The sequence below is a fragment of the Chionomys nivalis genome, chromosome 7 (genome assembly GCF_950005125.1).
Source record: "Chionomys nivalis chromosome 7, mChiNiv1.1, whole genome shotgun sequence".
NCBI classification, from domain to species: Eukaryota; Metazoa; Chordata; class Mammalia; order Rodentia; family Cricetidae; genus Chionomys; species Chionomys nivalis.
Genome location: NC_080092.1, coordinates 50,654,926 through 50,676,124, shown reverse-complemented (window position 1 = coordinate 50,676,124; position 21,199 = coordinate 50,654,926). Strand labels below are relative to the sequence as shown.

General features: G+C 50.1%; 1 protein-coding gene across 1 annotated transcript; it reads right to left on the bottom strand.

Moving 5' to 3' along the window:
• Positions 1–2,731: 2,731 nt before the first annotated feature.
• On the bottom strand, positions 2,732–14,069 carry Alox12b (arachidonate 12-lipoxygenase, 12R type). The gene is made up of 15 exons (XM_057775959.1): positions 13,923–14,069; positions 12,790–12,994; positions 9,111–9,192; positions 8,904–8,996; positions 8,502–8,624; positions 8,141–8,244; positions 7,676–7,848; positions 7,315–7,458; positions 5,789–5,992; positions 5,482–5,568; positions 5,037–5,206; positions 4,520–4,641; positions 3,540–3,640; positions 3,054–3,224; positions 2,732–2,911 (listed from the first exon to the last, which is right to left on the bottom strand). The coding sequence occupies exons 1-15, from the start codon at positions 14,067–14,069 to the stop codon at positions 2,732–2,734; spliced, it is 2,106 nt and encodes a 701-aa protein (XP_057631942.1).
• Between the last annotated feature and the right edge of the window lie 7,130 nt (positions 14,070–21,199).

Genomic DNA, 21,199 nt, shown 5'->3' with positions numbered 1-21,199 from the left:
CTCCTCTTGGGGCAGCTACTTCCACCTCCTTCTCCAGGCAGCAGCAATGCCTTCAGACATTAGTCAGCATGGCCTCCAGGATCCCAGACTTGCTGAGTGGTGCTGTCTGTTCCTCAGCAGCAGTGAGCGGGGACTCGAAGCTCCAGGCCTGGCCAGTTTGTTTGTTTGTTTGTTTCTTTTTTTGAATTCATTTTATTTATTTTTTGTTTTTGTTTTTCAAGACAGGGTTTCTCTGTAGCTTTGGAGCCTGTCCTGGAACTCCCTTTGTAGACCAGGCTGGCCTCGAACTCAAAGAGATCCGCCTGCCTCTGCCTCCCAAGTGCTGGGATTAAAGGCGTGTGCCACCACCGCCCGGCTTGAATTCATTTTATTTTATACATATGTTTTGCTCACATATGTCTGTGTATTTCATGTGTGCCTAGTGCCTGTGGAGGTCAGAAGGTGGCATCAAATCCCCTGGGACTGGAGTTCTGGATCATCAGCCAGTGTGGGGCTTAACTGATGAGACATCTCTCCAGCCCCCGGGAGGTTCTCTTATTAGGCTTTTCTGAGTCATGAACTTAAGTGAGATATCCATTTCTAGACAGGTCCCTGTTGTATGACAAAATTTCCTGGGGAGATGCAACACACACACACAGATACACACACACACACAGAGACACAGACACACACAGACACACACACAGATACACACACACAGATACACACACAGACACAGACACGTGCGCATTCACACTCTCACTACGTACCTAATCACACAGAAGGAAGCCCACCACAGACCAAAGAACAGAAACCACCAAAGTCAAAGTCCAGCTTGGTAAACCAATGAGTTTTACTGAGGTTACTTACAGGAGCAGAAGTGACTCAAAGACACTTTGTCACCAAAGCATGGGAAACATAAAACCTGGGAGCCTGAAACACACTGCACAGACTGCAGGCAGCTCGATGGGCTGGAGAGCACCCCTTCCAGACAGCTCCTCTGCTCTCTGTTTTGTCCACATGGTTGGGCTTACTGGAAAGTCCTCTCCCCAGTTTGGCTTCTCTGCGAGTGACTAGCTGACCTCTTTATTGCTTGTAGAGGATCTGGTGGGTTTCAGGGACTTCCTGAAGCCATTTTGAGTTGTTTACTTTCTATCCTAACGTGGAATTTCTAATATAGAATGTTTCAGTCTTGGGGGAAACTGTTATACACCCCTGCAGATTCCAGTTCCCCAGGACAGCCTCCCGTCAGGCCTCAGCTGGGTTCTCTCCTCCCGGCTGCCTTCCGTGACCCCAGGTGCGCTGGCCTCATCTGATCTTACTTGGTCATAGTCCCTTGTTTGGTGGCCACATGAATCAGTATCACACCTAGGGTGGCAAACAGCATCCCAGGAGGGGACCGTGCACAGGCTCCAGTGTGAAAGGACCAAGCCAATGTCATAACCGCTGCTCAGTCTTCTCTCAGAGATCAGGTCTCAATTTCAGTTTCCTGAGACTGAACAGCAGTTTCTGAGGAAAAGCCATGAATGAAGGACAATCAATCCCCAACACCCCAACAGCAGCTCAAGTATAGGGTCTGTCCCAGGCCTCCAAAAAAAATGGAAAACTGTAGCCCTGACTAACTCCTGACTAGCCTGACTAGCCCTGATCAATTAAAGCGTACTGATATGATTTCTACTTGCTTAAGCCAATCATAGCTAAAATGACTTGACTTCCTTAGACACCCCATCAGTGAGGCTTAGAAGAAGCCCCCACCTCCCTCTCAGGGTGATTGCCATCTGCCTTTGTAAAAGATGGTCAGCTCCAGCATGCCGGAATAATAATAATAATAACTCTTTGCTTTTGCGTTGGATCTGGTCTCTTGGTGGTTTGGGGGGTGGGGTCCTGACTCTGGGCACAACAAGTGGATCTGTGCTGACTAAATTTGGGGTATCAGCTTGACTTCAGTCCTTGGATGTCCAATATTCCTACCCACCATGCCGCTACCCCGACCCACCACCAAAAGTCAGGCCGACTTGGCAGCCTCACTTCCTGAGCTCAATGCCGTGACCCATGCTCTTGTGTTCTACTGGGATATCAGCCATGAAAGGAAGCAAAGTCCAAGGTTGGGATGGGATGGGACAATAGAGAAGAGATCTTGGGGACAGTAGGTTACTTAAAGAATACCCTTGGCAGGATGGGTTCCTTGGAGTGACTTACAGGAGGTTGCAGGTATGACTTAGAGTAATATGGATTCCCAGTAGGTGGAGCTGAGTCTTGTATCTGAGTTTGGAGCAGTTGAGTTTTCTTGTTGACTGGTGATCTTTTGTCCATTTTGGCTTATGTTTCGAGTTGGGCTCATCTTGGGGTCTGGCTACTTAGGGACTGGGTAACTAAGTCTCTGTAGATGAGCACTTTGGAGGGACCAGAACTGTGAGATGAAAGGTGGGATCCAGGTCCCAGTGTCTTTTTCTTCCCTCTGCACCCTCAGCAGTGCCTGGGCACCCACCTAGGCAAGCATTTAGATGAGGACGCTCCACGGCAGAAACGGCCTGGCCTGAATCTCTAGAGCTATTTAGGATTGGAACCTGGAAGTGGAACCTGGCGCTGCCCTATGCCTACTTGGATGGCAAAGAACAGCATAGCCGTGTATGTGATCCCCCAGACCACAGCCTGCTGCCCGGGAAACCAGCAGACACTCTCAGTGCGAGGACAGTGTTTGGAGTAATTTTATTGGAAAATAGGAGTTAGTGTGTGGAAAGGTAGGGCGGAACTAGATGGAAATGCTGTTCTCAATCAGCACCGGGTCCAGGTAGTAGTATGGGAGGGTGAGGCACTTATTGCGTTGGCGGATGTTGTGAGAGATCTGGGCGAGGTTCTGACGGAAAGACTCAATACTCCTCCGAGGGGCCTCCTCCACAAAATGAATGTCTGGGAAGTGGCCAAGCGGCCGCTGCAGGACAAAGAACCAGGTGCTGAGAGAAAGCCAAGCCATCTTACCCGATCCTTTCTGTGGCCTCCCACTTCCTGCTTCCTGTCCCTGACACCCCTCAAGCATCCTTGCCACGCCCCCACCCATGCTCAAGAGCCCGCACCCTGTCGTCAGGCTCCCGGCAGAGAGTCCAGAGCACCAAGAGTACGATACACGTGGTCTTCACATCCGGCAAAGTGTCCATGTAGGTCTGCAGAGTAGTCAGCCCCTTGGCCTGCATCGGGGGGTTCCGCATGGACGACGGGAAGTTGGGCATCCAAGAGGTGAACTCTAGCTGGAGTGGAGGAGAAGAGGTGTTCTGGGTGAGAAAATACCTGGTTCCTGCCAACCAAGCCTGGGCACCCTCTCTGGTGGTTGACTTGGACCCCTGCCCCAGAAGACCCTGGGTTGGATCGGTGGAGCTGGCATCACTGTTGGGCCTGCAGGCTGGTGGGGCAGAGAAACTGGGCCAGGGCTACAACTGGCACTGAGGTTGAAGAGGGAGTCTGTTGAGACAAGCTGGGGTTGGACCAGGGATAGCCTGAGTGTGTCTTGAGCTTGGAACCCACTGTTTAGGGGGACTGGGGCTGAGGCTGGTGAGCACAGGTACCTGGCCCGTGTTGACAGCTGCATGCCTGGCGGAGCAGGTGTACATGACCATCGTGACATACTCGATCAGCTCAGGTATAGTTCGCAAGCAGGTGGGAAAGCCTGAGGGATGATGGAACAGACCGTGCCATGTTAATCCCGGACCAGGCTGGTGTCCAGCAGAGGGCGCCTCTACTCCCAGCTCACCCTATATTGTCAATAGAGTGGCTGGCGACCCGGGGTTCCCGCTTTCAACCTGCTCTGCCCTCCTGTGGCCAAAAACCTTCTTCCGATCCAGCCAAGGACTACGCTGTCTTCTCCAGTCCTTAGCTACCTCTGGGTTGCATCCTCACTTGTCTTACTTAAGCCCCCAGTCACCTCCCTCCTGGATACCAAAACATCATCCTAAACTGTCCGGCAGATCTGCGTGGGCCGATATTCTAACACATAAGTCTTAGCTTTTTTGCAGAACTCTCAGTGACTCAGGATAGTCCCAGACCCCTCAACCAGGATACATGGCTTGGAATCCGCTTCCAGAAGTCTGCTGACCTCCAGAGTCACTCTGTAGCCAGCAGCAGTGCATCAAAGCATTTGCAGAGTGTATCCCTAAGTATTATGACCTCATGATGCTTTCCACTTCTCTCCTAGAGCCCGCCATCCCCACCCTCACCCTAGCTCCTCGACCACCATATACTGTCCTTTCTCATTGAATGTCACAACTTATTTCCAAATCCACAAAAGTTTGTTTCCAGGAAGAAGGCCTGGGACACTCCCAGGTCTCAGCAGAGACAAGGTGTAGCCCTGAGCTCAGACAAGGCACAGGTGCTTTGTCGCCCCAACCCCAGCTGCTGCTCCAAGGCTCAGGGCAAGGTCCTGTGCCAATCCTAGACAGAAGAGTGCTTGGGCCTTCTTCGGCCCACAGGGAAACAGGCACAAACCAGGAAGGGACACGCCTGGAGATGTCCCGAGTCCCAGGTCCCTCTGGGCCTCCCATGCAGGTACCTGAGCTCTCACGCCCCAAGAGGCACTCCTTGAATATCTCCTGCACCCAGCACTGCAGTTCCGGGTCACCCTCCACAGCTGCATCATTCGGGTAATAGTAAGTGATGATCTCTGTCACATACCTGCCAGGAAGATGGAGCCTCAGTAAGAGTTTCTCCCACATCCTCAGGTCATGCTGGCTTTGGCTGGCTGCAGCGCCACCCCAGGCCTGTAGTAGGCAAGGCCCTTGGGGGTTATGAACAAGACCAGAAACTACTTAATCTTTTTGTAAAGTGTATACAAAGTTACTCTTTCTTTCTCAGACAGAACCAAGGGGAGGGGGGCTCTCAAGCAGCTCCTAGTCTAGACTGGAGGCCAAAGCAAGCATGATCCAGTCCGTCAGGCACAGGCAGCAGACAGATGAACAACCACAAGACCCAGGAAACACCCAAGCCCAGGTCCTTAAAGGTCCCCACACCCCTCTAACATTCCAGGTGTCTGCCCACCTGAGTACCACCTGCTGCTGTCCCCAGCTCACCTCTCCATGGCATACCACACCGCCAAACTGTCATCACGGAAATAATACCCAGGCAGGTCCTGGACCCCACGCTCCACAAAGTCATTGGGGATGCAGAGGCTTTTGTAGGTGAGCTCAGACAGAGCCCGAACCATCACCTGCGCGAAACCCTCCAGGCCCAGAGACATGGCCTTGAGGAAGAAAGAATTACATGAGCATTCCTCTGAGCCTGCCTCCTAAATGCTGTCCTATGTCAGTTCCTCTGGGACCCACTCTGGGCCTAGCCTGCCCAAGGGCCAGGGACCTTTACATTCCAAGTCCTGTCTACGTGCCCCCCAAAACATCCTCTCAAACGCTGCCCCTTGTCCCACCACCAGAATCTTAAACAAGTAGCAGCTCTGCTTGAAGACTAACTGCAAGGCCAGGAGAAAACAAGTGTCATGCTGGGTCGGGGCAAGAGTCTTACCCTGGCAGAGAGGCCCCCCTTGTTGAGAAGGAGGGCCCGCCCAATACTATTGATCTGGACGTTGTATCTGGTGTGAGGAATGAGGAGCTGGGCAGGAAGGCAAGGAGACAATGAGGAGAGTTGAGATTGCTCCCAAGGACCTCAGCACCCCTACTCCTGCTCCATCAGACCCCCAAATACTTTGGGGAGATCCCACTACAAGCCCTCTCTGGGGCTCCCCCAGATGCCTCGCAGGGCTCACTGAACACCCTCCCACCCACAGAATTGACCCAGAAGCTTTCAAAGTCCCCTTCCCCCAAACCTATACCTTGTACAGGGGATGGCACATGGGTAGGTTCCTCAGCAGGGCCAGACAGAAAGCTTCCCCGATGAGGTGGCTTTCCAGCAAGTGTGCGATGGCCTCATGACAGTAGAACTCAGCATAGCGTACCCACGTCTTCGCCAATAGCCAGTCCCACTCGGAATCATTGGGCAGGAAGATGGGACAGTCAGGCCCAGGAGTCTGGCTGAGCTAGGGGTGGAGAAAGAGGTGGGTTAGTAAGGGAAGAAACCTCCACTGGAGTAGGCAAAAGAGTCCTGTACTCCAGTCCCTCTGCCTTTTGAGCATCCTGAGGTCCTTCTTCTTTCCCTACATTGGCTCTTGTTGCGCCCTGTGCCTGACCCATCTCCCTGAACCTGCCTCTGCCCAGCAGCTCCCACTTTCTTTAAGAAGGCAGGTGGATCTCTGAGGTTGAGGCCAGCCTGGTCTACTGAGCAAGTTCCAGGACAGCTGAGGTGAAACTGTGTCCCGAAAAGCCAAAGGAAGAAGGAGAAGCAGCAGCAGCAGCAACTTTGGGCATCGAAACGTGACGGTACATGCCCCGAATTCCAGCACTCTGGAGGCAGAGGCAGATGGATCTCTGTGAGATCCAAGTCAGCCTAGTCTGCACAGCGAGTTATAGGCCAGCCAGGACTAGATAGTAAACTTCTGGCTGAAGGAGGAGAAGAAAAGGAAGGGAAAAAGGGTAGGGAGAGAAGGAGAAAAAGAAGAGAAGGAGGAAGAAGAAAAGGAGAAAAGAAAAGAGGAGAGAAGTCAGTCACAGCGGGGAGGGGGGCTGGTTGAGAAACTCCCTCTTCTGATAACCCTTCCTATCACAACCTCCATAGCCACCAGGGCAAGCACTGGACAAGTTCCCGGGCCTGGGAGAGAGGGGATGCTACCACTGAAATTTAGCCTGCATTGTCCCACCTATGAGCCAGACCATCAGGGCTTGGCTAATGAGTCCAGAGAGAGCCTTTTTCTAATTTTTAAATGACCCTTGTGAGGATCTGTGAGGAAGGGACGCCTCGGCTGCTTCTCTTGCCAGACCACAAGCATAGGAAGCTGCTGAGTGTCAGTCCCTCAGGGCTTCAGCAGAGGTGGGTCTGCAGGAGGATGAGGGAATGCCATCAACAGGACAAGCTCCAACCAACCGCCTGGCCCGTTGGCATATGGGCATCTATGTGCGCACACTCAGCATATACATTTTACACCTAGGGCCCACAAAGGAGAGTACCGCAGGGCTCCAGATTCATATAAAGGCACATAATGGCAACATCCAGGTGTGCACCTGCAAGGAGATGGTTCTCATCCCAGGCTCCACAACCACATGTGGGTCAGGTTATGAATATACATGGGAATATTCTCAGATGCACACACAGGGTTGTACGCAGGACTTTACACAGGCATACACACTGACATGGACACGTACTTGCCCACGTATGCATAAGTAGTACACAGGCTTACACACCATAAACATACAGGGAGATATTTAGGCACATGGGATCAGCGCTGGCCACACCTTCCCTTAGTACCTGAATGGCAATGGGCATCATGTTGCCGTCAGGACCAAAGTGCAACAAGCAGATGGGAGCACAGTGATGCTGCTTATGACCATTGAGCTCCACAGTGGGGATGCCCTCCAAGATGCGGTAGTCTGCCAGGTAAATGTTCCCCTTCTGGAGGGAAATCACAATGAGCAAGCAGTTAGTCACTAAGATAGGGTACCTTCAGCCCACCAGAGTACCGCCCCCAAGGCTCAGTGGTTAGATGGGGATAGGAAAGTGGGGGTGCAGGCATGGGTGAGACTCAAATGGACCTTGTTGATGGAGAGGCATGGAGATGCCCAAGAAAAAGCCAGGGACCATGCCCCAGGTAAGCCAGAGAGGGCCTCACCTCTAGCTCTGCTTGTAGGCAGGTTCCCTCACCCAGGAACGGGGCCACCATTTCATCTGTGACAGGGAATTTGTCTGGGAGCTGTGTACATCTTCGGATCAGGCCTGGGTTGAGGCCATTGAGGTACTGGTACCCAAAGAAGCTGTCCTCCATCCAGTGCTCAGCCACATACTCTGGGGGAAATAACACAGGAATGTCATGGTGAAGTCCGGCACCCTCTCAGAGATGGGGAGATGTAAGAAAAAAATAGTGGACATCAAGATGAGTCTGGAAGGGACAGGAAGTTCCTAGCTTTGCGTTGAATGACCAAAGGGACACAGCCTCAAACAGGGTGCGCCCGCCTGATTCTCAGATGACCCTTCCGTTGCTCCCATCTGAACCCACTGACCCCATGAGATGAGGTTTCCTCTTGCCCCAAAGACCACCTGACTCCCTCGTGTTCTCTTGGGGTGACCCTCTCCATACCAGAGACAACAGTCTTGGTAGCAGGAAAGATATTTTTAATGTCCTTTAGTCTCTTCCAGGAACGTTTGCGATCCACCAGGCCACGCAGTTTGAAGGCCAGTGCCCTAGAAGGTGAGATACAAGGAGCAGAATGTTAAAGGAGAGCTAGGTGCACAGGGAAATGACAGGGCCACCTACTCGCTGCAGTTTCTGGGTGACCCATGTTTCGGGGTCTTTTTGCTCTGGTCTGTGAGTGTCGAGTGTCAAGTTTTTCACTGTCACCCCCCACCGCCCCCTGCCTCCCCCAGTCTTTCTGACCTGAGGCTATTCTGAAGTGGGGAGACGGGGGGGGGGAGCACGTCCCTCACTCATGCACACTCACATGGGCCCTAGGCGGTAGAAGAAGGAGGCTGTCTTGACGAAGGAGAAACGAAGATTTGAGTTTAAGAACCTGGTGGCCTTAATGTTGATGAGAATCGGGAATCCTGGGATATAACCATTCCACCTGTGTGGAGAGAGAGGGGCTAGAGCGTGGAGCCTGCTGTCCAGGGGGCAAGGAGGGGGAGGTACTGGTCTTGTGGAAGGGGATGGGGGGCAGGTACTAGTCTTATGGAAGGGGAGGGGGGGCGGGTACCAGTCTTGTGGAAGGGGAGCAGGGAGGGGCAGGTACTGGTCTTGTGGAAAGGAAGCAGGGAGGGGCAGGTACTGGTCTTGTGGAAAGGAAGCAGGGAGGGGCAGGTACTGGTCTTGTGGGAGGGGGGCTAGGCCAGCTTCTGGTCCTTACTCAGGTCGGTTGGGGTTGCGGCACCGCCGGGCAGGAGGGTGATAACTAGGAATGTCCACGTAATTGGGAAGGCCAGGAACAAAGACCCTCCAGCTGCAAAGAGAAACCAAGTTCGTGGGCCCTGACACCCGGAATTACTCCAGTCGGGGCATAGCTGTCCATACCTACCACCAAGCTCTGAACCTCCCATGGCGCCCTCTCACTCACTGGTAGAAGTCCTTCTTGGCTCTGATTTCTTCTTGTCTGTGTTCCAAAAGGATGGGGAGTGTGTCATCTGCTGTTGTCTTTCCTGTAGGGAGACCAGAGACGAAGGAGGTTCAAGGCTGTCCCTGTCCCTTGCCCACCCCTGCTGTCTTCAAAGAGAAGGCACCCATCCCCAGGTCAGCTCTCAGAAGGAGGAGCTAAGGATAGGGGAGGGCCCTGTAGGAGAGAGACGCTCAATCTCCCTGCTAAAATCTCCCCCATAGTCCTGCTCTACCCTTCAAGCTCTCTATGAAGTTCCCCTTCTAGCCCCACTGAAGTCATGATAATCAATAGTTCTGGAGAATTCACGTGCAAGGTACTTTCTAACACACTATGTTTATATTAATAATTTAAGCTACACAAGAACAACCTAATGAGATAGATGAATAACTCCCTTTCCAGAAATCCAGAATGAGAAAGTCTCTAGAAATCCAGTCTACTTTATGATAAATTCATTGGCTGAGATCTAAGTTTACACGAAGCTACACATAGGATTTGTTTGTACAGGATTTCTATATCATTTCCGGCTAGTCTGGAAGTCATGTTTCTCTTGCCTCAATCTTCCAAGTGCTGGGATTGCAGGTGTGCACCACTATGCCTGGCTATGTATAGTCTATTTCACTCACCCAACATAACTATAGTTTTGATTAGAAATATTAGTATGTATGATTAGAAATACCCTAGTGATAGAATTTTCACATACTTCGTGTGTGTGTGTGTGTGAGAGAGAGAGAGAGAGAGAGAGAGAGACAGACAGACAGACAGACAGACAGAAAGACAGACAGACAGAAAGAGAGAGAGATTTCTAGTCTAAAAATCCAAAATATTTCCAAATCTTAAGTTTCTTGGATGCCAATTGAAAGTCATAAGTGGAAAATTCCACACCCTGACCTCATGTCATAGTAAGTAAGCAGGCACACTAAAGTGCTGTATAAATCCCTTCAGCCTAGGTATCAAAATTATAAATGAAACAAAGAAATCTGATGTGTAATCAGATCTAATCTAATTGAGTCTCATCACTGTGATAGCTCATGTGTATGCAAATATTTTTTTTAAATCCAAAACGCTTTGACCCAACATTCCAGATAAGAAATACCCAACCTGTAGTTACAAAGATAAAGACAAATCTAGGCATCTGGGACTGGAGAGACGGCTCACTAGCTAAGAGCACTCGCTGTTCTTGCAGAGGACCCAGATTTGGTTTCCGGTACCCATAGGATGCTGGCCCTCTCCTGGCCTTAGGCACTAGGCATGCATGTAGTATAAGCAACACAGGAACAACCTAATGAGATAGAGGAATAACCCACAAATCCAGAGTACAAAAGTCTGTAGAAATCCAGTCTGCTTCACAATAAACTCATTGGTTGGGATCTAAATTTTTCGTATACATTGCATGCAAAAAAATACATACACATAAAACAAAAACAAATATTTTATATTTCCATAAAACAAAATATGTGGTTTTATAGTATATATGTACATATACACACATATGAACATACACGTGTATGTAGCTCCTAAAGAAAATCTAGATTTCAAAATACTTCTGACCCTAACATCTTTAACCGGATGCTGTTCTATCATGCCCATTTACAAGGGGAAAACAGTATTAGCATGAAAAGCAGCTAAGCTGTGATTTGGTCCAAGGCAGGCTGCTTCTGGCCCACATCCCTCACCTAGTAACGACCTTGCCAGTTAAGCCTTTTGTAGCTCCTATCTTCACATCTACTGTGAAGTAGGTTCTGTTATTCATTCATTTTACAGACAAAAGTACCAGAACTGAAAAGACCACAGAAGCATGCCTAGGTGTCCAGGAAATAAATGACTGAGATGAACCTCCAGATCCGACTCTCTCCAGCCTCCTGGCTGACTGCCCCTGGCTGGTATGAGCCTGTCAGGACAGCCTCATCGTTTCTCTCAGAGCCCTCACACTGCCATCCATCGTCCTCTGATTTCCATATGCCTCAGCTCCTCCTGTTGCACTCTGGGAAGGGTGCCCCCTGAAGTTATGCAACCCAGATCCCCAGCGTGGCTCCATCCCCAGGGCGGAAGCCTAACTCCTTCGAGGGCCCAGCAGATGACTCAAGTCTCCCTGCCCTGGTGTTGCGTGGCAGCCACCCCACCCAACCCCATTCTTGCCCAGCAAGCTAGTGTCCCCTGCCCATCCCCTCCCATGCCACACAGACCTATCACCATGGGAAGGTACTCTGCGTCCCCGGTGACTCTCATGATGACATCCTTACCCTCCCCTAGCCCTACCTCTCCAGCCTCAGTCTCTCCTTTCCCCTTGGCTTAGGCCCCATTCCCTCCTCCAAGGAGAATATTCTAGCACAGGGAAATGAATGAGTAGTCTGCCCAAAGGATGAGATACCACCATCCTCAGTTATACCCCTTCCTCCTTAGAGAGAAGCCCTGCAAGGGGTAGAATCTCAGGGTATAAGATGTGCCTCTTGCTGCCATGCCACAGCCGCGCTTAGGAAGCTCACTTAAGAAGCTAGATGAAGGCTCATGGCAGAAGTGGGTGTGGGCAGCCCAGGCACTCGGGTCCTAGCTTTCTCCCTTAGTAGCATCCACACATCCTCCCCCCCAAAAAAAGCAAGGCAGTTTTGCTCTACTACCAGGTCTGTCATCCCCACCCCCCGTCCAGTAGAGCCAGAAAGCCTGAATGAAGAACAAGGTCCCCTATAGGAGCAGGGAGGACCCTTGATCGGTAAAGGAGGTCTTTGGGAATAGCAATAAATCCTGTTAAGAAGCTAAGGTGCCCCATAGGGATAGCAGAGTCCTCTGGAGCAACATAATGGCCCATTAGCCTATAAATACATACTATATATTATATAGAGAACATATCCTAATATATTATAATAATATAATATGGATAAAAAACTAATAGGACTACTGAGTAGAACACAAATCCAGCTGGAACAATGGAGCATCATATATACAATACACACAATATATACGTTATATAAATTGTAATATATATGTTCTATTATCAGCAGGATTCACATGGTAGAAAGAGTGAACCAGTTCGCACAAATTGTCCTCTGACCTCCACTGTCACACAAAATAAACAAAAAGAAAAAAAAGCATCAATATCAAACACAAGGCTTGGCATGGTAGCATATGCCTTTAATCCCAGCACTCAGGTGGCAGAGGTAGGAGGATCTCTGTGGGACCATTGATTTACACAGTGAGTTCCAGGACAGCCAAGACTACAGAGAGAGACCCTTTCTCAAACAAACAGTCAGACCATATACAACGCCTTGGTGACCCAGAGAGCTAAGAAACTAATTAGACTTCTAAGTAGAACGCAGATTCAGCTGGAACAATGGAGCATCCTTTTGTAAAAACCGAATCCTGCTCCAGAGGACTTTGCAGAACGCCTGGCATCCAATAGGAGCCAAGGGAGAGTCAGGATGAAGTGGAAGAGTGATCTGGGGATGCTCACTGCGCATGATGCTCATAGTGGTCCCTGGACCACACACACTTGGGTTCCTCCAGTGTGCAGCCCCAAGCTGGGCCCAGAGCAGCAATAGTAATTGCAGATGGCCATGGCAGGAGATCCCAGAGTGGCCAATCTAGCATAGCTGGGCTAGAGTGAGGAAACTCACTGCATGGGATACAGTGGCTGGTGCTGGCTCACCTGTGGCCTCCCGGAGTGCCAGAGTCTCATAGCCATCCATCCACTGGTAAGCTGGAAAGTGGTAGACACGGCAGTTGGGGGCACAGATCTGCACATAGTTGCAGTACCAGGGGTCCTTGGGTAAGAAGGAATGGGGCTCCTTGTGCAGACAGATGATGATAAGCTCCCCCAGGTCCTGCTGGCACTGCACCGTGTACTCATCCACCTGCACAGAACACAGGGGTGAGTGACTTGACCAGTTCCTCAGACCTCCCACGAGGCTTACCCTCTACCCAGGCCCTGCTCATGTTAGTGAACTGAAGAGTGGGCACAGCTGTGAGCCTTCTAACTTGGCTGCCTTCTGCTGGGCCCGTCTACCCAAGGCAGGAAGGACCTCAGGCTTATCCCTCCTCCCCAGTTCCTAAGGTCCTGTCTTCTGCCCTCTTTCCCAGCTACTTGAGGCTGCAGGAGCCATTTAGAGTCTGGGGAGCTGATAACAAAGGAGTCAAAGGCCAGGCCTTCCTGGCATCCTTCAGTCTTAGCGTGGAAAGAGGGGTCCCCCAGGCCATGTTCCTACTTCTTAAGAAAGAAGTGGGCATTCAGAAGTGGCCACACAGATGGAGGAGCCTATTCAGGTCACACAGGAGCAGGTGGCTGTCAAAATCACCAAGAGTGGCTTCCATCAGGGCAAAGCAGGTCCCCACTGGCCAGGCTGGTCGGATGCCATTTGAAGTCACAGAATCCAATGCAAATGGAAGCCAGTTGTGATGCAACTTGGCTGAGAAAGAGTGAGAATGAAGAAGAGAGGTGATAGAGGGGGTAAGGATGGAAGGGACCTTAAGGAAGAAGGCTGAGATGGATGAGCTCAGAGAGAAGAAAGGGAGCCCAGGGGGTTGGGGAGAGAGAGAGAGAGAGAGAGAGAGAGAGAGAGAGAGAGAGAGAGAGAGAGAGAGAGAGAGAGAGAGAGAGGAGGGAGAAGGATGGATTGTTTGGGAGGGATGAGAAAAGAAGGCGCAGAGGAGAGATGGTTGTGGGGTGGGTAGCCTTGGGAGTCCACAGAGGTTTCTCCACTCTCCTGACCCAGCTCTGGCTCCTTCCCCGATGCCTCCATCCATCCTGAGCTTCCATCTGTCCTGGGTGACTTGCACACTTACCGCCCCAGTGGCAAAGTCTCTCCCAAAGTGGTTCAACAGCTGCTTATGGCTCTCTCCTTGGGTTCCCACGATGGTCAGTGAAATGGAGTCCAGGGTCCCCGAAAAGAAGTCAGTGCCCGTGGCCACCTTGACTTTGTAGGTGGCCATGGCCGCTCTTCAGGAGGCAAGAGAGAGTTCAATCCCGGATACGATAGCTAGGGCCTCACGGTTGGAAACAACGTAGATAAGGGAAGCCAGGCAGAGAAAGAAGAGTTGACTGGGTCAAATTCTGCGATGGAACAGTCAGCGGGAACCTCTGCCCGGAGGATGCCTCTGGAGCCGGGAGCAGCTGCTGCCCTTGGCGGGCGAGATGTGAGCCGAGCAGGTGGGGCGGGGCCGGGCCAGAGGCTGGTGAGCAGGCGTCTGCGCTTGAGCCCTATAGGAACTGATGGGGAGGGACCATAGGCAGGGCGCTGGGTCTGCCTCTGAGAGGGCGTACGGAAGATGCTGAGGCTGAAGCAGCCTTCAGGGTGTGGGAGCTGTCCAGGCTGAGCCAGGGCCCCAGGGAAGTTGGGGGAGTGGGCGGGGCAGGGACTTCAGATCTTTATCAAACTAATAAGCTCCTTCGTCCGGTTCGCCCCCTCGACTGTAGCACCAGGCACCCGCTGCTGAGCTTGGCCGAAGTCAGAAGTGACCTGCTTTGGAAGGAGTGAGTGATACAGACGTGCTGTCCAGTGTCCTCCCCGGGATGGGCTCCCGCGCTTGCGTTAGAACCCAGGACGAGACAGGGAGACTGCTGAAGCCAGGAACTAAAGACCACAAGAGATTAGAGAGGCCCTAGAAGGCTATGGGTGAAAAGATTTGGATCTGGAAGTGGGACCTATTGCTTTTTTCCCAGTCGGTATTTACTTAGGAAGAATTGATACTGCATACGCAATTAGAAGGCAGAGTGAAAAGCTGAGGCAGGAGACTTAAACTAAAAGGCTGGGGGTGCAATTCAGTGGTAGAGAACTTGAAGAGAATATGGGAGACCCTGAGTTCAACTCCCAAACTCCAAAAGGAAAACTTAAGCTAGAGTCATGCATAGTGGTCACACCTCTAATTCCAGCCACTTGGAGGCTGAGACAGTGCCACCAAAGTTCAAGCAACACAGGGAGACCATCGCACCAAATAAATAAATAAATAAATATGAATTAAAGGATTTTTTTGTTTGTTTTAGATGTATGGATGTCTGTGCAGCACTTGGGTGCCTGGTACCTGTGGAGGTCAAAAGGTGACACTAGATCCCCTGGAAGTGGAGTTATAGAAGGTTGTGAGCCACCATGTGTGGGTGCTTGGACTCAAACCCCGGCCCTCTGAAAGAGCTCCAGGGAGTGCTCTTACCTGCTGAGCCACACCAGCCCCCAAATTAAGACATTTTGTAGGTGACGGGCGGCACTAGAGATTATATAATGGGAAAGATGTCATACATTCAGACATAAGATGCTTTCTTACTACATCAATCCAAAATTCTAGAACAGACAAACTCTTACACCGCTCAGATCAGCAAGTGCTTCCGGAACGGGGAAGGCTTGTAGGCAGCTAGAATGTTCTCTCTGATGGTTTGGCTGATCTACAGGGCGCTTGGCATATTTTGCTAAATCTATGCTGTTCTTCCATTTCATAAAGAACATACCCTTACCAAGAAAATCTTTTAAAAAAAGAAAAAGAAAGAAAAGCTAAAAGAAAATGCTGATCATGATGGCTGGAGGCACAGACAAGTAGATCTCTGTGAGTTCAAGCCAGCCTGGTCTACTTAGCAAATTCCAGACCAATCAGGACTAGATACTAGATACTGAGATGCAAAAAAAAAAAAAACCCAGAATGGAAGGAGAAGGGAGTCAGAGATGGTTCAGTTGGTAAATATACAAGTTTAATGACCTAATCTGAGTTTGAGTCCCCATACCCACATAGTCAAAAGAAAGAACTGACTTATGAATGTTGACCTCTGACCCCCAAACATGTACTGTGGTACATATTCTCACATATGTACATACATACACACACCAAATAAATAACTTAAAAAGAATGCGACAAGAAAGATCTGGAATGAGGGTTAGGATCTGATAGGATTGAGTTGGTCGAGGACCTAGCCGTTCCTTACCTCTGTCTTTCTCTCACTTCCTTTCCTCCTCCAAGTCCCTCAGACACAAGGCAGGAAATAGACCTGGAACTTACTGAGGACGAGGAAGGAGCTGCAGGCTTACTTATTCACTATAATTTTGCATATTAAATGATCTGAAGATAATAAATCTGAAATAGGATCATAACAGCTTGAGTAGGGAAGGACTGGGGTGGGCCGGGCTTGAGATAAAAGCCTGACTTCTGAACCAAGGACAATGAAGAAGGTTCGGCTTCTGCTCCCACCCATAGTGTTCAGGACCCAGAGAGAGTGAGGAGAGAGTCATGCCCCTGTCTTCTGGGACTGCCCTCTTCCCTTCCACCTCCCAGGGCAGCACCTGCCAACCAGGAAGTACCAGCTCTGGTTTCCTCCCTGGTGGCACCCTCCTGTCACCATCAAGGGAAGGTTACACAGTGACCATGCCAAGTTAGCAACAAGGGAACTCGGCCTCTGACACAGAGAGAGGGGTACCAGTCATTCCCGGTTGGAGGTGACTGCATTTCGGGTTAGTTTAGAAATAGGAATGCTGCTGGGGCTAAGGATTGGAATGACTTTTTCATGACTCAAATCTGCTGATGTCACCCGGTGCTCCCCACCATGCCTCATCAAGCCTGGCAGCATCTCTTCCTTGCCTTTGGGATGATACCATGTGCATTTTCTTCATTCACCAGCCCCTGCTGCATGCCCAGCTCTGTATCCAGCTTGGAGAACATGGTGTAACCAAAACAAACTGTGCACTCACGGAACTAACATTCTAATGAGGGAATAGATAGCATTACATGACACCCAAAGAAACTGAATAACATTAAGTGGCGATACGTGTTGAAGGGGGAAAAATAAATCTGGGAGGGAAGACATGATGAAGTGCGGGGTGGGAGGCTAGGCATGGTACGGGGCTTGCTTACTAGGTTTAAGCCCTGGATTTGATCCCCAGCACTGAAAACAAAAACACAAACAAAAATAAAACAAAGCAAAAACAAAACAAAACAAAAAACAAACAAACAAAAACAAAACAAACCACCCTGGGGCTTTTGTACAGAAGGCTAAATTTAACTATAAATGGCTCTCAGCACCCCAGTCAACACCTTTGCTTTCTGTCCATTTACCCTACTTGATTATGCAATCTGTCATTTATTTGGTCTAGGTTTCTCCCCATCTCCTGCCATGGTACCTGAAATCAAGGAGACTCTTGAAACATGAGTTTTGTGTTTGTTCGTTTCTCAAGACAGGGTTTCTCTGTGTAGCCTTGACTGTCCTGGAACTCACAGATAATGCCTGCCTCTGCCTCCCGAGTGCTGGGACTAAAGACGTCTGCCACCACCAGCTGGCTAAATCCTTTTTTTTTAAAGATCTATTTCATTTTCAGCTGGGCTTGGTGGCATATGCCTTTAATCCCAGCACTTGGGAGGCAGACTCGGGTGAATCTCAGAGTTGGAGGCCAACCTGGTATACAAAGTAAGTTCCAGGACAGCCAGGACTGTTACACAGAGAAACGCTGTCTTGAAAAACAAAAACAAAACAAATAGATGATTTTATTTTTAATCATGAGAGGGACCCCTGTGGAGCCCGGGGATGTTGGATGCATCAGAAACAGACAGGTAAGAGCCTCTGACATGGGTGGTCTGGGAAAACAGCCTGTGCTAATCACTGCCCCTGAGACACAAAGCTTGGGTGCATTAGTAATAAGAAGACGATGGTCAGGGGTGGGGGTAGGTGACATTCAGAGAGGAAAACTAGGTTAAACTAAATTCAGGTAGAATGATGGAGGCGGGGAATGGGTTAAGGAGAAGGATGAAGATGATAGAATGCTGAGGATGAAGGTCATGGCCCAATCTCTGGGTGACTGGCAGGCTGTCTCGTCCCCCTAGGCACAATGCCATCCTAAGCTGAGGATGGAGCTGTCAGGCAGGTCAGGCCCGCCATCCTGGGCGCTACTTGGCCGCCCTCATGACTCTGCAGATCCTGAGAACCTGAATATACAAATTTGCATCTCAAGAGCAATCCATGCAAATGTTCCTTGCCTAGTACTTTCTAGCCACTCCCCTACCCTGGAGACTATGCCTCCAGGGGGCTGCTAATGAAGATGCCGGAAGGGATAGATTGAGACGTGGAAAACATTATCCCTGCCCCCTTGGGGATGCCAGATCCCAGGGCACTAGGGTAAGAGGTCCAACTGTAACCTTCTAATCTAGTAATAGTAAGATGAATGTGTGGGAGTGAGGAGGTAGGGGCTCATAGGTATCCTAGAGGACTGGATAGGAGAGGACTCGGTGACAGATGGAATATGATTGAGGTATAGAAGAGGATGGGGTGACCATGCACAGAGAAAATTATTTCCACTCCCTGAAAAGCTGTCTCCCCAATAATGACTCAGTAGAAATAATTCTCAATAATTCTCATTGTGTGTGTGTGTGTGTGTGTGTATACATACCCCCTCTAATCCAACCCATGTTCCCCAAAAGCTGGGGTGACCACTCTGGGTTTAATCCAGCTTTAAGCCTCGGGTGGGATTTATGTTCCTCAGGGAAAAAAAGAGATAGATTCAGTGAGGACGTGAGTGGGGCCAGAGCTGGAACTGGGGACTTGAATGGGGTTGGGCATACGGATATGGATGGGCACTCCCCAGTTGTGACCCAAACTTGGATGCATAACTCTGGGTAGGTACTCACTGAAGAACTGGTTCTCCTGGACCAGGGGTGGGACCAGCATACATGAGAGGCCCTGAAATAGATGCACATTGGCCGGGGAGGCTCCTGACACCCACCTACACTAGGAGCTAGGTCCTCACTGTTGGGGCACCCCCCCGACCTTGCCCCACCCCAAGCCTGAAAGGCTGGTAACACCTGGGGCCCCACTCCTCTGGGATGCAGAGAACGAAATCAAATCAGACTCATCTCTTTAAAAGCACAGCAATCCTCCTTCCAGTCAAACCCAAAGACTAAGCGTAGATGGGGGACGTGTATGACCCAATATCTCTTTCCAGCCACCTTAGCTTCCTTTCTGTCCTGGAAGATATGCCATTGATTTTAACACCTCCCCAAAACTGTTTGGAGAGTGTTTTGTTTTGGGGGATTGTCTTTTTATTTGTTTGTTTGTGTTTTAGTTTGGGGGGGGTTGTTTTTTGATTGTTTGTTTGTTTGTTTTTGTCTACCCTCCACTCACAGCAGTGCATACCATCTGACTGTGTCTCTGACTGCTTTTGCCACCATCTGAAAGGACGCCTCTGTTTTTTGTCTGTCTCTCCATCACCTGGAAACAAGAGTCAGCCTGGGGAATTCAGAGCTACTTCCCTGGAGAGCACAGGTATCATGAGTCAAGCAGATCCTAAAAAGGCAATTCAGGAAGGGACTTCCCAGGGCTTCTGGGACAGATTTGGACCTCTGGGGTGGAGAAACTTGTTCAAGGCTGGCAGAGAAGAGACTGGCATGTGTCTTACTGTGACGATCAACCTTCTCGACTAATGGGAGAGCGTGGAGGAGTCCAGTCCTCATGCCAGAAGAATCCCATTAGAGAGAGCTGCAAAACCAGGCTAAATCTCTTCCCTGCTTCTCGCCTTCGGACGTGACCAGAGTCAGGGCCAAAATCCTCTGTGCCTTCAGGTGTGTCTTCCCAATAAATCTCCAAAGCTGGCTTTCTGAGAAACTAGATTCCAGTGATCCACCCCTAGTCCCTCCCTCTCCTGCTCAGACGCATTTTTCAGGGTGGGTATGCCTTCTAATAAAGACTTCGAACCACACAAGGAGTGTTCTTTGGGGATACAGCTACCTCTGCAGTGACCTGATCAAGGCCCTGGTTAATGCTGTCCCCATTGTCCTCCCATCACAGCCTAGCTGGTCACAGGAGGGCACTCCCAGAATTTCTTGGTGCTAAAGCAAACCAAAAACTGATGGTTTTAGCTAAATCACTGAGTTCTTTAGACAAGCTATCCCCAAATATCTCTGTATGTGCAGTAGTATGAGGATTCCACTCTTCCAGAATCAGGAAGAGACAGTCCAGTCTTTGGCACAGTTCAGGTGCATCTACACACACACACACACACTTATTCCAATGGGACAGGGGTTTATTTGACTAGAGAGGCAGTTCTTGGGCTAGAGAACGGGGAGAGGAGGCAGGTGGTTTTCCTGGCTCTGTGAGACAGCCATTACTTGAAAATTTCAGAACAGTTGGAGGATCTTCACTGACTGAAGTTGTTAGTGGTCTGATGTGGAACCAAGTGACCCTGTACAGCCTACCAAGTCCTTGGCCACAGAAGACACTGGTAGAGGAGACAGAGCTGTCACCAATTATTCTGATTCTAAAGTGGATTCCGCTGTCGCCAGAACCGCAGGATTATAGAAACAGTCTCTTCTGTCACCGTTCAAACATGGATGTTGTTTTGCAACTGTGGACAGACAGAAACCATGACTGTCTTTGGTCAGGCACCAGATCTGACTCAGGTGGCAGAGGAGACAGGTGTAATGGACAGTGCATGCCTGTGACCCCAAATTACAGGGGCTCAGATCCCCCGAAGGCACTAGAAGCAAAGGGGACCCCACGCCAGAACTTGGGGAGCAGATGCATGATAATTGAAGGTTTGAGCCAGCAGGGGCTACATGATAAGACTCTGTTGAGGGGGTGAGGGGTACAGATGGTGAGGTGGACTGGGCCTGAGTCAGACAAAACAGGAAACAGACCTGCAGCAGCTGGGGGAGAATGTGAACAGCTGATCGATGGAAACAGCAAATCTTTATATTTTATTTATTTGTTTGTTTTGTTTTTCAAGACAGGGTTTCTCTGTGTAGCCCTGGCTGTCCTGGAACTCACTTTGTTGACCAGGCTGAAATCGAACTCACAGAGATCCATCAGCCTCTGTGGGATGAAAGGTGTGTGCCGCCACTGTCTGACAGATCTTTAAGGACTGTGTGACTGGAAAGGAGAAAAACATTCTGTCCAGATTCATCCGGTTCAGTTAGGGAAGGCTAAATTATGCCACAGTAACAAACAGTCCCACAAATTTCAACAGCTCCACCGACAGCCAACTCAAGCATCGGAGCCTCTGTTCGAGTCCCTCAGACATACGGGTGCATGCTGTCGCCTCTAAATGCAGAAGCAGGGAATGCTGGACTGTCTCCGTGAATTCCAGAGAGGAAAACACCAC

Bases quoted from the DNA above. Each gene is read 5' to 3' on its own strand.
- Alox12b (XM_057775959.1), bottom strand. From the start codon at position 14,069: ATGGCCACCTACAAAGTCAAGGTGGCCACGGGCACTGACTTCTTTTCG. The intron at 8,997-9,110 runs GTGAGTGAGAGG...TTCTCTTTGCAG, and splicing joins GCCAAGAAGGACTTCTACCA to CTGGAGGGTCTTTGTTCCTG. The intron at 2,912-3,053 runs GTGCGGGCTCTT...TTTGTCCTGCAG, and splicing joins GCCGGGAGCCTGACGACAGG to CGGCCGCTTGGCCACTTCCC.